The sequence below is a fragment of the Myotis yumanensis genome, unplaced genomic scaffold, assembly GCF_028538775.1.
Source record: "Myotis yumanensis isolate MYYU_CA2020_CCGP unplaced genomic scaffold, mMyoYum1.0.hap1 SCAF_6, whole genome shotgun sequence".
In the NCBI taxonomy this organism is placed as follows: domain Eukaryota; kingdom Metazoa; phylum Chordata; class Mammalia; order Chiroptera; family Vespertilionidae; genus Myotis; species Myotis yumanensis.
The window spans coordinates 4,714,457-4,729,811 of record NW_027223757.1 but is presented as its reverse complement, the minus strand read 5'-3'; the positions used below and the strand labels follow the sequence as shown (position 1 = coordinate 4,729,811).

At 45.0% G+C, this 15,355-nt stretch overlaps 1 protein-coding gene and 1 pseudogene across 2 annotated transcripts in view; both read left to right on the top strand.

The window, feature by feature from the left end:
- SNX9 (sorting nexin 9) overlaps positions 1–15,099 on the top strand; it is a 69,338-nt gene extending 54,239 nt beyond the window's left edge. For both annotated transcript variants that reach the window (XM_070417410.1, XM_070417409.1), the window contains 8 exons: positions 2,450–2,553; positions 4,133–4,236; positions 6,217–6,294; positions 6,832–6,908; positions 7,981–8,070; positions 9,981–10,095; positions 11,671–11,762; positions 13,627–15,099. In XM_070417410.1, the coding sequence (XP_070273511.1) occupies positions 2,450–2,553; positions 4,133–4,236; positions 6,217–6,294; positions 6,832–6,908; positions 7,981–8,070; positions 9,981–10,095; positions 11,671–11,762; positions 13,627–13,674 (708 nt within the window). In that variant the 3' untranslated portion in view covers positions 13,675–15,099. The remainder of the gene's footprint in view (positions 1–2,449; positions 2,554–4,132; positions 4,237–6,216; positions 6,295–6,831; positions 6,909–7,980; positions 8,071–9,980; positions 10,096–11,670; positions 11,763–13,626) is intronic.
- LOC139013313 (U6 spliceosomal RNA) lies at positions 3,246–3,345 on the top strand (annotated as a pseudogene).
- Positions 15,100–15,355: the final 256 nt, after the last annotated feature.

Below are 15,355 nucleotides of genomic sequence, written 5' to 3'. Positions count from 1 at the left end.
GATTTTTGTAGTCAATAACTCATGTAGATGGATGGATACAGAAAATTCCAATGAATCTACAGAAAAATTACTAGAAATAAGTAGTAAGGTAGCTGGATATAAGTAAGACATTGCATATTTGTATATAGTATTGGCAATAAACAAAATGAAAGTAAAAAACTATCATTTCAACAGCATGAAAAGTATCTAATTTCTAGGAGTAAATACAAGGAATTTACAAAAGGTCAACATAAACTATGGAACACTGTTGAGAAAAAGAAAAAGACTTAAATAAATTTTCCAACATTATCTTTCATGGATTGAAGAACAGCAAAGATGTCATATGTAGAAAATCAAAGCACTAAGAATAGCCAAGATATTCTTGAAAAAGAATGAAGTGGGAGGAGGATTTTATTGGATATCAAGACTCACTGTAAAGTGAAAAGAATTTCAGAAGCAAGGAAGTGGCATAAAGAAAGACGACAGACCAGCAGAACAGAACAGACACTTAATATATGACGCAGAGGATGCTGATTCAGTGGGGGAAGGACAGTACTTTTAATAAATGGTGCTGAGTCCATTAGATCAGCGGTTACCACCCGCTGGTGCACAGACCACCGGTGGTCCGTGCGGTCCGAAAGGTTGGCAAACACTGCCTTAGATGGCACCACTGGGGAAAATGAAACATGGTTCCCACCTCGTAATAATGTACTGTTGATCTTGTTAGGGTTGACAGCATGGTGGTTATGTTTTTAAAATATGGCCTTATATCTTAGATTTCCATTTAAGCAAGAAAACAGGTAGAGTAGACTAGATAAAACAAAATTGGTAAATTTTTAATAATTGTTGAGGGCTAAGTCTTGTAGGGGCTTATTGTTCTTTCTGTCTACCTTTGTATATGTTTGGAAGTTTCCATTGTATAAAGTTTTAAATCAATTCCAGATCATTCTGAGGTCTAGATGTGAAAGGCAACCAATAAAGCTTCTAGAAGGTGGCATGGGAGAATAGCTTCATTCCCCCAGAGAAGGGAGGATTTCTGAAATAAGACAAAAACAGCTAACCATACAGGAAGAAATTTGGATTTTTTAGAAATTTAGATTGCATTAAAACTAAAAACTTCTGTTTATCATCAGAAGCCATTAAAAGTGAAAAACAAACTAAGATATGAACAAATATGACCAACCAAGGGCTGGATTTTAGAATATATGAAAACCCAAACAAAAAGATAAGGTAATTAACCCAGCAGGAAAATTGTAGATTTGATTAAAGACTTCCCAAAAGAAAGTATCTGAATCCTAAACAAATGTTTAGAACAGTACTTAATCTCATTAGTAATCAAGGAAATGCAAATTAAACCACAGTGAATACCACTACATACTCACCAGAAAGGCTAAAGTTAGAAAGTCTGAAAAGTGAGATGAGCAGCTACTAGGCTCACACACTGCTGGTGGGTGTGAGGATTGGTAAACAGTTTCATATTATCTAAAGCGGAACAATTTTCCACTCCTATACCTCTCAGAAATTCGTGTGTGTGTGTGTGAATATATACATGTATATATATGTACACACACACACACACACACAGCAACTTCATTCGTAACTTGGCAGGGGCCAAGAGTGACTACCAGTCATAGGATGGATAAATAAATGGGGGAGTGTTCATACAAGGGAATATTGTATAGCTATAACAACAGTGTGAATGCAGCTCTTATACACAGGTTGAGCCGAAGAAGCCAGATACACAAAAAATGTAGAGTTCTTTGCTAGTTAAAAAAAAAACTAGGAAAACTATAGTTTAGGGACTCATGCCTAGGTGGCAAAACTCGAAAGAAAAGTGATGAAATGACAACCACAAAAGAGAGAGGGAAATGGTTAACTTGTGGGGAAGAAAAGGGTGGTGATGGGTGGAGAAGGGACATGAGGAGGCTTCTGGAATGCTAGCTCTTCCCCCGTTCTTGGTCTTGGTGGTAGTTACACAGGAATTTACTTTGTGAGAATTACACACATGGGGCACTTTTCTGTATGTATGTGTATATATGTTTTTATATATATATATATATATATATCTTGCAATAATATGTTTTTAAAACTAGCCCATAATACTGGTTCCTATCTTATATTTTAGAAAAGCGTTAACCTTTTTTAGAACTAAACAGCCTAAAAATTTAAGGCACTTTGTCAGAATTCATAGGTTGTGTTTCTACTCCCTGTGTTTGGATTGGTAGCGGTTGAGAAAGGCACAGTGGCTGAGTCACCTCACTCAGGAAGGGCTTGGGCGCTCAGAGACCATGCTGGGGAGGGCACTGTCCACATGAGATTACATTTGAGGTGTGCAGGCCGTGGCCCACGGTGCAGAGGGAGATGGTGGGGAGCTGCTTCCTGAGAATTAGAAAGGTGGAGATGATCAGTGAGCCGATTCTACCAGGGGATTTTGAAATACCAGTTTAACTCATGACCCTCCCATTTACAGGAATGGAAAACTGGGAAGAGGAAGGCCGAGAAAGATGAACTGGTGGGAGTTATGATATTTTCCACCATGGAACCAGAGGCCCCTGACTTGGACCTAATAGAAATGTGAGAGACACTGCCAGATTTGCCTTCTTCTCAACTGTGTCCGCCTCCTTTGCTCACGGGTCTGGCAGGACAGCCCCAAGCGGGACTCAGTCAGACTCAAGCATCGGAAATGAGTGGGGCTTGTAGTCAGGGAAAGCACATCTCCCAGCAGAACACATGGAGGCCTGCTCCTTTCTCCCCTGCAGTCGGTGACCTCAGCGCACACAGTGGTTGGTAGTTACTTCCAGTGAAGCACGAGGAGGCAGAGTGGCACAGCCGGCTCACACCCCGCACAGGCCACAGAGCCAAGTCTCTCTGAGCCTTGCCTCGAAGGAAGTACTCTCTGGCCTGCTTTATCTCTGCTTTATCATGTCATCTTTTCTTTAATGTGGGCTTGGTTGAGAATTTGCAGTAGTTCCTTTTCTATTTAAGAACTAATGAAAAGTCTTGATTTATTTTTATTTTAAGAAACCTTTTATAAAATCATTGCATATGTGTTACCAAAAACATAGACAAGGAAAAACAAACACACCACACACAATCTTCCCACTACCCAGAGAGAAAATCAGTCTCAATATGTTGGCCTAAACATGTTTAGGATCTAAACCCTCCTTGGTACATCTGTATCTAAAGGAAAAATTGTTTAAACAAAAATGACCTCACAACATGCATTCCCTTTTATCATCTTTTTTAAATGTGAGAGTATCTTGTGTGCTCGCTCCGGCAGCACATGCACTAACTGGAACGATACAGGGATTAGCGTGGCCCCTGCGCAAGGATGACACGCAAATTCGTGAAGCGTTCCATAATTTTTTTAAAAAATTACCTTGTGATGATTTTTTCGGGTTGGTAAATACTTTCTACATCCTAAAGAACTGATATGTTCAGGATCACCTTAGAGCAGTGATTTTCCATCTTTTTCATCTCATGTACATAAACTAATTACTAAAACCTGAGGCACACCAAAAAACATGTTATATTTTTTGTCAAGCTGACAAAAATAAAAAATAGTTATAATTTTGATTCATTCACACCAAGTGGCTATTGTTGTGTTGGCTGTTGTCATTTTTTAATCTGGCAATCTACGGGAAAGAGGTCAGTGCCCTGGCGAAGCCGTCAGGGACCGCATGTTTTAAACATTCTCGCGGCTCACCTGGTGCAGGTCGCTGCGCAGGTGGTCGTACGTGCAGGTGGTTTTCTGTGACTCACTGTTGGAAGAATGAACACCTGCCATTTGCAGCCCCTGTTATTCTGTAGGTTCCATGGTACTGCCCATGATTGAATTTTTCTAAATAAGATATTCAAGAAATGAGGATTTTATTCACTTCAGAATAGTTTTACTTGACATTCACAAGGAATTGAGGGAAGAAGGAAGCAGAGTAAAATAGAAATGGCACATTTCGAAGTAGTTCTCTAAAAGCCTGATCAAGCCTGTTTGTAAGACTGATGGGCCTAAAGGGTGTGGTTCTGATGCCGGACACGGGGCCTGTGGTGACGTTCGGTGTGAGTCTGCTGACCACCGTGATGCTTCTCCTGCACCTGCCCCGGGACATCCGGTGGCTGAGCCCAGGAGGCACCTTCTTGTGTTTTTGCCCCACAGAGAACAGAAGTGCGACGCTGTTGGTAAATTCACCAAGGCCATGGACGACGGCGTGAAGGAGCTGCTGACCGTGGGGCAGGAGCACTGGAAGCGATGCACCGGACGTGAGTGCGCCTCCGGCCCTGCCGGGCTCGCAGGGGCAGTGCAGGGGCAGTGCGTGCTCGCTCTGCGGCCTTGGTCACCCTGGGGCCTCACCCTTTAGGCAGAAGGAGCTCTTCAGTGAACCTCACTTCTCAACCCAAGTCAACAGCAGGCAGTTGGCTCTAACAAAGCCAGTTCAAGAACTCTTAAAAAGCACCACGTTTGCTTAAATATTTCCAGTTACTGGGGTTTTGTAATCTATGAAAAATGTATCCTTTCTGCATGTTTAGAGAATGCTTGTAGCTCATTAGTTTAGTTTTCAATCTTCCTCCGTTGGCAAGGTGCTGATTTGACTAACACCCTAATTGTTAGGAAAAACCAATGTGATTGGTAGAAAATATAAGGCAGGTCAGACTAGGAGCACTGCCGAGGCCCAGTGGCATGCGGTGTGCTTCCTGCTGCTGTGTCCATGTCCTCCAGGACTTCCTGTCCCCTCACTTCCCTGTGTGCAGACTGTCATCCTGCTGAGCCACGTTTGCTGTGTTCCCAGAACCATGAGCTCTGGTGTCAGACAGCCCGGCCTAGACACCGGAGTCCGCTGTGGGTCCTGCCACAGCCTCCACCCTTCCTCCCTCAGGCTCAGAGGCTCAGAGGCCGCACCCACGGCAGGGTAGTGTCCACACAGGTGGTCCGACCGCCTCAGAGGATGAGGAGTCTTCTCCCCTTACATCCATTCTGCCCTATTGCCAGCACAGCTCTCTGAGTCCCAGAGCTGCAGTTAGGGCTCACCTGTGTCAACTTCCTGAGAACGAGGTCCTGCTAGTCTGTCACTGAAACCTACAAGAATCCTGGTCATCCCCAGTTATTTTTAAAAAATAAAAATGGCTTGGCTTTGAAGTCTAAAAGTAATACATACCCACTTTAACGTTATATCAATACCTTGGTACTCAGCACAGGAAAGAGGTTAAATTATCTGTTATTGAAGATTTTTTTAAAGGTGGAATTTTTCTTCTAAATAATGGAAAAGCATCTATTTGAAGTCCAATAACAAGTTTAATGAACAAGAAACTCAATGTGGAGTGACTTGAGGGTGAAATATTAAAATAACAAAGCAAGTGAGTAGCAGTTCTGAGATCTGTGACCCAGACTTGAAAGGAAAGTAAAGCCTTACATCAGGGATGGGCAAGCACGACCTCAGGCCCACCTGGCCGCCCCATCTTTTGTGATAAAGTGCTGCAGGAACAGGCCGCCCCCATTTACTTACGTGTGGTCGGGCCTCCTGCCTGTTACGGTGCACAGGGGAGGAGTCGCAGCAGAAGCTGTGGCCCCACACGCCTAGAGGACTCGCTGTCCAGCCACCGAGTGGGCCTCCACCATCCACACAGTTTCTATCAACAGAAGAGAAAGCAAATCCCTCCTGCCTGGTCCTGGGAAGTCCCACTGCCTTTTTCTCCACACCTTGTTGCTTTGAGTTTTGTTTTGCAAATAATTATTCGTATATACATAGCAGAGTGGGGAAAGCCATGTAATTGGAATCAGAAGTGCCACATCCACAGTTTTATTAGCCATGTGACCCTGAGCACGTCAGTTTCCTTATCTGACCCTTATCTTCCTGCCCCATGAAGTGGAGGGGTGTCTGCATCTGGTGGAGGGAGGGGTCGCTGTGATGGAGCGGTGGCCTGTGTGATAGATAGCACTGCGCACACTGGAATCATCCTCTAACAGCCACCCGTCCACTCAGATGTCATTCAGTGAATGAGAATGGGCAGTGGTGCTGGTAGTTAATAATAGCATGCACCAGTCATTAAGTGATTAATTATAAATTGAAAGAATTTGATGGAAAAAAATATTAAAAAGCCAATCATTTTATTATAGCATATAGATTCTTTTGAATCACTTCAAATTTCTACTATTATAAAAGTAATCACTTTTAGAAAATAGTTGAGTCCCACTTCAGTTTGCGGGGAAGACCAGTTGACGATGCATTTCTTTTTCTCTTTCAGCACTACCCAAGGAATATCAGAAGATAGGCAAGGCCCTGCAGAGCTTAGCAACAGTGTTCAGTTCCAGTGCTTACCAAGGTAGGGCTTTACTTATTTACCTCTGAGCGTTAGTGTCTTATCCAGACTGCCGCCCGCTTCAGGCTCCTGCAGACCAACAGGAGCGCTGCAGTAGCACCGTGGCACCGACTCAGATTGGCTGGTGCTCCACTCAGACTTGTGCAACCGCACCTTGCGACTTTCGAGAAGAGTGGAGGGTTGTTAAGTGTATTTTCTTGCAGCTTCTTTGCCAGAAAGCTGCGCGCTGACTGATAATTCATCTCAGGGACAATTGTCTTCACTGTAATATGCTATTGTCCTTATTTTTTAAAGAGTCTTTATCTTCTAAGTATCATTTATGGATGAAATGTTATGTGGCCAGTGAAAGGGGAGGTGGGAATGGATGGGATAGGTGAAAAAATATTGCCCATGAACTGTTCATTGGGAAGCTAGATGATGATGGGTAAACAGGGATTCATTCCAGTTTTAAAAAGTCCGAAATTTTCTGGCATAAAATGTTTAAATAAAATGAATGGAAAGACATAACTTACAACCACTGGTAACTGTGATGACTTTCAGGTGAAACGGATCTCAATGATGCAATAACAGAAGCAGGAAAGACTTATGAAGAAATTGCCAGTCTCGTGGCAGAGCAGGTATTAACATAACCACACAATTCCATTTAATACTTTATGCCATCTAACCTACATACTTAATTTAAAATCAGTTTTAAGACAAATGCTCAATTGGGTATCCTCTTCTTTCCTACTCCTATGTATCTTTTTAAATTGTATTTGGTAATAGTGCTTCTTAGATTTAGCTAAAGTGATGGATAAAGTTGTCATCAAGAAATCTAAAAGTATACCTTCTAGGGTCGAGGGCTTGGATCTGTCGTTAGCTGTCAGGGATCAAGTCCCCTTTGGACTCTTACTTGCCTCAGTTTCCCCATCTGGAAAGTGGCGATGGAGGCACCAACCTTGGAAGTAGCTCACTTGCATGGAGCAGCAGCTAATAAGGTGAAGGCTCCTGCTCCAGTTCCGGCACAGAGCCCGTCCTTGGTACCGAGAGGGTGTGGGCTGGAGTCTCCAGTAGCCCGTCCCACTTCTCACAGATAACTGACATCGCTTCCTCCAAGGACATAGTCATCTTAAGTTGTTTCAAATCCATGAATTAAAAAAAAAATTTTTTTCAGATAACTTTTTAAAACGTGTATGTACACATGTGCCTATGGACACACACTCATGTCATTAATTACTCTCTGCTACTTGTAAAAAAGATTAATTTTTAAAACTGTGCATGACATAGCTATTAAAAATTGTAATTCAGAAAAATAGAAAATGTTAAAGTTGCCACTTACAATGATTACTAGACTTTCTCATAGTATTTTTACCTTTTCTGCTAAAATTTAGACATTAAACTATAACATCTTATTTCCTTATATGTAAACATGTAGTTCTAACATTCTTTTCCTCATGGTGTTGTATTTTGGGCCACCTCAGACCCACTAAAATATTACCTGATGTGTTAAAATTTTCTTTACAGCCTATGGTAGAAGGTATAGGACTCTGGGATTATTTTCTTGTAGGAAAACTAAGCTGAATGCTTAACACTCAATAGCTTAATGTAGTACCTGGAGGATTTGGCTAATATAGTCCTCAGATAGGCAGTTCTTTTCCTTGGCTGGCTGGATTTCTCTGCCAGTAACAACCAACTTGTGTCTTGTTATAGCCAAAGAAAGACCTCCATTTCCTGATGGAATGTAATCATGAATATAAAGGTTTCCTTGGCTGCTTCCCGGACATTATCGGCGCTCACAAGGTAACTGGCACGGGCCCACCTCTCACACTCCTGAGTCGGGAAGCTTTCTGGGACCCCTGGAAGTCCTTGGGGCGTTTAACTAGCAAGGTCCCATCACATGTTTGGATATAAGAATAGTTTTTTGTTTCTTTTGTTACTAAGAAAACATTGTTTTGAAGGAACTAAAAATATGAAAAGTATACCTTTATGCATATAGTTAGTATCATGATGTTTGAAATTCAAGACAGTAATAGGAATGATCCTTCTCTTACCAATGAGACCTTGTCAGCTGCTTGGGCAAGTCCTCAAAGGTCCTGCCCTAGCAAATGAAATAACCACAGGTTTTCTAGTTAAAACTCAAATGGCCAGTGTTGGCATTATATGTTCATACATATTAATAAAAAGGAAGCTATGTAATTCCGTAAAAAAGGTATTTTTAAACTAAATTGACTTAGGGCATACTCAAATTTTGTTTCTGTTAATTTTTGTCTCTGTTTCAAAATCTGTGTATTACCTCAGACTTCGGGTATCTTACAGCTGTGGACTCCAGGACACAGTGCTGTGCTGGGATTACTAGGGAGCTCTCTACGAAGGCCTGGTCGGAGCCCATTTTAGCATTTGGCTTTACTAGTATAATTAAAGTATGAAGAGATCGCATACGTAAATAAGAAGTTTTGTGCAACTTAGATAACTTAATATAAATCTCTGAACATTTTCCTGATCCAGTCATTCATTGATGGACACTTAGGTTGTTTCTCTATCTTGGCTATTTTCAATCGTGCCACAGTGACCTGGGAGTGTTCTGTCTCTGTGAGATGTGATTTTGTTTCCTTCAAATATGTAACAGAAGCAGAATTGCTGGGAGAGTAGATCCTAAATATTCTCATCATAAGGAAAAATATTTGTAACTCTGTGAGGAAGATGGATGTCTACTAGACTTACTGTGGTGGCCACTTCACAATAGACACATGTAACAGGTCACTATGTTGCACACCTTAAGTTAATGCAGTGCTACATGTCATTACATTCCAATAAAACTGAAAAAAAGTAACATTAAAATCTCAGTTAAAAACTCAGGTCAGCCCTAGCTGGTTTGGCTCAGTGGATAGAGCGTCAGCCTGCGGACTGAGGGGTCCCAGGTTCGATTCCAGTCAAGGGCATGTACCTGGGTTGCCGGCACATCCCCAGTGGGGACTGTGCAGGGGGCAGCTGATCGATGTTTCTCTCTCATCGATGTTTCTAACTCTCTATCCCTCTCCCTCCCTCTCTGTAAAAAATCAATAAAATATATTTAAAGAAAACAACAACAAAAAAACTCAGTTAACTTGTTGGAGGCGTGTGTCCCACAGAGTGAGAGTTCTAGGCATGGAGCCGAACTTATCTGCGAGTGTGGAAGTGTTCCTTCCAGGCGGCGCTAAGGAATGAGCGCTGTGCGGTGTTCAGCAGCTTCTACAGCTGCTTCCATCTAAATGTTAATTTAAAATGGACTCGGTGCGTCTTTTGGAAATCACAGCAAGGCTCGAGCCTCCAGCCTGCGCGCTCAAGCACCGGCCCGCCAGTCCTCCCCCTGGGTGCAGCGAGCGCTGTGCGGTGCTCGCAGGACCCCCGCCCCAGCACCTGTGAGGACGCTGCATCCTGCTGGGAACTGCTCTGACCCTGGCGGTGCCCACAGAGACTCCAGAAATGGAGTGCTGTCGGGTTTCCTGCTTCTCGTAGCATAAAACTAGATCATAGCTTCGTTACACGTCTCCTTTTGCATCCAAGTGACTTCAAGGAAGTTGCGTTTGGATGCTTTCCTGTTATCTTGTAGGGACCTTGTCCTGTTCAACAGCAAGTCCATTATAAAAGAGGTGGTTGCTTTGTTATATTTTCAACTGAGGATGGTCTTTCACCTTGTTTTCCTGATGCCGTTTAATTTCTGTATTTCACAGGCAGCAATAGAAAAAGTGAAAGAAAGTGATAAACTGGTTGCAACGAGCAAAATCACCCCCCAGGACAAACAGAACATGGTGAAGCGCGTGGGCACCATGTCTTACGCGTTACAAGGTGAGGGGGTCTGTGGCAGCAGGTGGGCCTGGTTTTCCCAGCAAAGTCGCTGTTTTCCTTGCTGGAGAGAAATCCAGATGTGAACCACAGTTAAGTCAGAGCTGATTTGGAACATCCTCCTAAGCCACTTGTTCGCAGGATCCCAGTGTTGATGAAAACTGACATTTACTTGACATGACTATGAGTGTTTGCATGTTTTTATTATTTCTTAGAGACATTGAAGGTACCTTTTCCAGCCTTAATATCAGCACCTTCCTAATGCTCTGTCCAATTCCCACGTTCAGCTATTAGCAGCCTGTCGCCTCCATGGCTGAGGACCATGGTGTGTAAAGGCATTTGGAGGTAGCAGCTAGGCACAGTTTGACTCTTAGTAAAAGGAAGATTTCATTGATTTTTACATAGTTGAGTGTTCTCCTAGGAGCAGGGGTTGGATTTGTCCTGTTTTGGTGGACAGATAGAATATTCATGGGCAAAGGAGAAGAGAAGGATGCTCTTGGTATGAACAGAAGCGTACAAAATAGTGCAGAATGATGCCGTTGGCCTTTGGGAATAAAACAGATTTGTAGGTTATTGGGGAAGAAGCGTTGGTGATTGTGGAGGGCCTTGAAAGCCAGGCAGAAGAGTCTAGACTTGATGTGGGCATTAAAAAGTCATTAAAAGGTTTTGAGAGAAAAAATGCTCAAGGGAGAAGGGTTTGCTAGTTACATGGATACATTGGAGGGCAGTGTTGGTTGGACAGCCCAGCCCAGAGACCTCTGCTTGTGCGGTGGGGTTTGGAGGACCGGAGGAGATGTGCTGGGGCGGAGAACAGCCCTGCTGGCCCTCCAGGGAGCGCCTCAGGGCCAGGGAGCTCGTGGGAGAGGAGGTGTAGGAGAGATTTCCAGAACCAGGACAGCTAGAGCAGAGATGGGAAACCGGATTGCAGACATGGGTGTTGCAGGGTTTGAAATAGGGAATTTGGTATTGAACTTGTCTCTGAGCTTATCCAGATAGATAAACGAAGAGCTTCAGATAATACAGAACTCAGAACAGCTTGCGTTTTGTAGGAGTTGATGCCAGCAGTTGGCTTTCTAGGCTGGGAGTGGAAGGGGAAAGGCAAGCGGCAGCTGTGGTGAGGAAGGCCTTGCGGCCGTGGTGGGAGGGGGTGGCGCCGAGAGACACATTGTGAGAAGGGATTCCTTTGTGAGTGGGTACATCAGCCCACCGGGTGCCTGGCTAGGTCCCCCGTAAACACACCTGAACTTCGGAACTGCAGCCATCTGCAGAGAATGTGACCAGGTCGGTTTCCTGCTCCCTCACTGGCCTAGAACAGCCCGTATTTGGGTGGTTACCGGTATTGGGTTTCATAGTATTTAATGTACGAATCAACAAAAGTCATACATCTACTCAAAAGTGGTGTTTGCCATTCACTGTCCAGTGGCTTTTCTAGTCTCTCTATAAAATGAGTTGTCAAGAGCCGGCTCTGCGCGGAGGCCAACCAGGTGAACCTGGCTGGTGAGGAGCCGCCGAGGAGCAGAGAAGCCGGGGTCGTAGTGGAGTCAAGGGAACTGACTCGTGTGCTGGTTTTGGTTGTAGCGGAGATGAATCACTTCCACAGTAACCGGATCTATGACTACAACAGCGTCATCCGCCTGTACCTGGAGCAGCAGGTACAGTTCTATGAAACGGTGAGTCACCCTTCCGCCCGCCGTCTGTGCAGAGGGGAGGGTTCCTGGTCACTCACTCTGACCATATCAAGTTAATCTGCTTGTATTTTTTAATCCTAAGTGTTAAACCCAAAGAGGCTAAATATATTGTAGGGTTTATTTTAATCTTTTAATTACCTCTGCCTTTCCGTTTTTAATAACACTGGGTTAAAATAAAGATTTTCTTTTGAAGAAGGGGGATCGGGTGCCATTGGTGAGGCCCCGAGAAGACCTTATTGTGTGGCTCCTTCCCCCCCTCACTGCCTCTCTGTGCGCAGGGAACACGGCTGAATGGATGAGGTCACCCTGCGCCCAGTGGGCTCAGCCGGGGAAGGAGCCTGGCACCACTCGGCACCACAGGCGGCCTGTTTGTGACTGAGGTCTCAGTGCACCAAGGGGCTGCAGAGAGGAAATTAAAGAGAGAGCGAGGCCTTAAATATGTCATTCAGAAAACATGAGAACGTAGTTTTGTACCACTGCGTGACTTCATTGTTCCTAGAGAGTTCAGAAAGCCAGGCTCCAGCATGGAGATGAGAAGTCAGCCATCTGAAGGCAAGCGCCGTCACTTTATAATTGTCCGTTGCTGGCCGCCCTGTTCTGACTGAGTCCTCCACCGTTCCGTGGTATCATCTCATGGCTGTCCAGGGCTTTAGTAGGCAGGCCCCAAACTCAATCCCTTGCATGTGTCATCTTTGGACTGGACACTGCCAAAAAGTCTGTCCCCGCCAGGGTTCTCGAAAGGAGCCGGGTTGATGTGCCTGATGCAAGCTGTGCCTGTGCGTTGGAACAGTTGGTTTTGGAGAAAGTGTACAGAAAGGATTCCGAAGCAGTGCTCTCCCCTAGGCTGCGCTCCTGTGCCATGTCCTGTGCACTTTAGTCATCGGTGCCAGTGGATGGTGGCCTTGCACCCTGTGTTAGAAGAGCAGGCACTTGTGTTCTGTGTGAGAGAGTAATTGAAGGACAGTTCTTGAAACTCTGATGTTAATTTGCTAAATAATTCTCAAGCCCAAGTGAGAATTAATTATTAATGCCGCTGTAATTCAGAATAGGAAACTATGTGTTGCCCTAGCCAGTTTTGCTCAGTGGATAGAGTGTCAGCCTGCAGACTGAAGATCCCAGGTTCGATTCCTGGTCAGGGCACATGCCCAGGTTACGGGCTTGATCCCCAGTGCGGGTGTGCAGGAGGAAGCCAGTCAATGATTCTCTCTCATCACTGATGTCTCCCTCTCTCTCTCCCTTCCTCTCTGAAATCAATATTATTTATACACACACACACACACACACACACACACATATGTATATATACATGTATATAAAAAAACTATGTGTCTTTGTTAGGTCTAACAGTTATTATTAAAATGTGCATATTTGTTCACGGAGCAAACATTTCTTCAGTGTTGCACACTAAGCACTTACTGCAAACGCCCAGGATCCAAGGATGACTGAAACCTCTGTCCTCAGGGGCGTGTGTCCTTGGGGAGACAGCATTGGCTTTATGTGGAAGGTGACACTGTCTGCCCTGAGGTAGCAGAGGGGTGTGAGCACGGGGCGAGCCCCTCGGCTGGGTCTTGGAGCTCGTAGGTGGAGGGATCCTCGAGCCGCACTCGGGGGAAGGGGACGGTCTTGAAATGCTGCTGCGCACAGAGCAGGGCCCTGGGAGGAGCGGCCCTCGCCTGCGAGCCTGGTCCCGGGTCTGAGGTCTCTCCCACAGCAGCGTGGCAGCGCCTAGATGCATAGACCCAAGAGTCTGAGATTGTTACCGTGTTTAACGCAGAAGAGCTGGAAATAACCCATCACTGTGAGGTTGTATGGAGGTGATATCGCAGACCTTTTCTTTCCCCACCAGATTGCAGAAAAGCTGAGGCAGGCCCTCGGCCGATTCCCTGTGATGTAGACGGAACGGAACATGAAGAAACTCCCAAGTGCTTCTCTCTGCTTCTCTCTGACCTGGGGCAATGCAGTCTAATCCCCCATCATCCAAAAATCAACACCAAGAGAAACAGTTGCAAAAAACTACACTTTACTACTCACCTAAACGCATCAGTTGTATCGTCGTCTTTTGTTCATTTCTACAGCCATTATTTAAACCAGTGGAAATTGTCTCTATTTTTGGAAAGCATTTAAAATTACCAGAATTTTGAATGGAAAATTAGAGGTTTCCCCACTTATATTTTACATAAATTTCTAATTTTTAAGCCCACAATCTTCCAGTTCTTACCCAAGGCCAGATGGTTACTTTCTTAAAAATATGGAATATACCAGAATAAAAAAATATGTTTGTATATATTTTTATAATTCTTTTCAATGCCTTGGAATTCCTGTCTGTTTAGGAAAATCCACATGCCTTTCACTGACACATTTATGACTCATGTGCTGCGTTTTCAGGAAAGGAGGCAGAGGGGCTGCTGGGTCGGGACCGGCGGTCCCTGCAGCGATGCCGCCGCCCCGCCGCCAGGAGGTTGTGGAGGGCATGGTCACGAGGAGGGCATTCTCTCCTGCTCTCCTTCCTCAGCAGGGCCAGCTCTACCGGGAAAGGGCACGTGGGGGACTGCCGACCCTGAGCTGACTGTGCTCGGGAAGGAGCGAGCGCTCCTCCTGGTCGGGCGAGAAGACGCCAGCCTCAGGCTTCTTGCCTGTGTCTAGTCTTCAGCCGCCCAGTCAGACAGAATGAGAAGTGAGAGCAGGACTGGCCACTTGATTTGGGTGCAGACAGTGGGCCCGTGGGTATTACCGGACAGATGACAACCAGTGACCTGGCTGCCCCTCCCCACCAAGTGGAAAAGCTTAGCGGCTGCGAAGGGTGGCAGCCGGGATAATGTGCGCTAATCCCGGGGTTTCTTGGCCCTGGTACTTCAGTTAACGGCATAAGCCAAGCAGAGCCTGCAGGCCGTCCCGTGGGCCTGAACGCCCCGCACACTGTCTTCCTGCGGACGCGGCCCGTCTGCACTCTTGCCTTACTTACTCCGTGATCGCCACGGCTTTCGCTCTGCCCTGATCGCGCTGTTACAGAAAATGAACGTTGGGCCGCATGAATGAAGTGAAACCAAAAAATAAGTAGAAGAGGAAATCAGATGGACGTGAATGAGAACTTCTTGTTCTTTAGTGTCACGGGTTTTTGTTAATGTTTTATAAGTAATTTCCCTTGATTTTTCTTTTATAAAATCTCATAGAACAGTGTTTATGATATAGCCATTTAATATATGTACAAATTGTAAAGATATGTATAAATGTTTTACACAAATGTAAGAGCATGTAGAAACGAACATATAAATAAATTGTTTAAAAAACCTGTACATTAAATTCTCAAACCATTTTTCAAAGCACTTTTGGTGTTCGTGTGTGATTTTTTTAAATCATTGCTTCTTGGGGCCATCTGCTGAAAACAACACCCATGGCGCCATGGGCAGGCCGGGGAGGAAGGAGTGGTGGCCAGGGCAGGAGCATGTGGGCCGCTTCTCCATGGAACCTCAGGGAGCCTTCAGGGCCCGCTCAGCCATCAGATACCCCACTTCCACCCATCAACCCCACCAATTCAGAATAGGGCCTGGCCCCAGGTCACACCGGCTGCTCCAGGC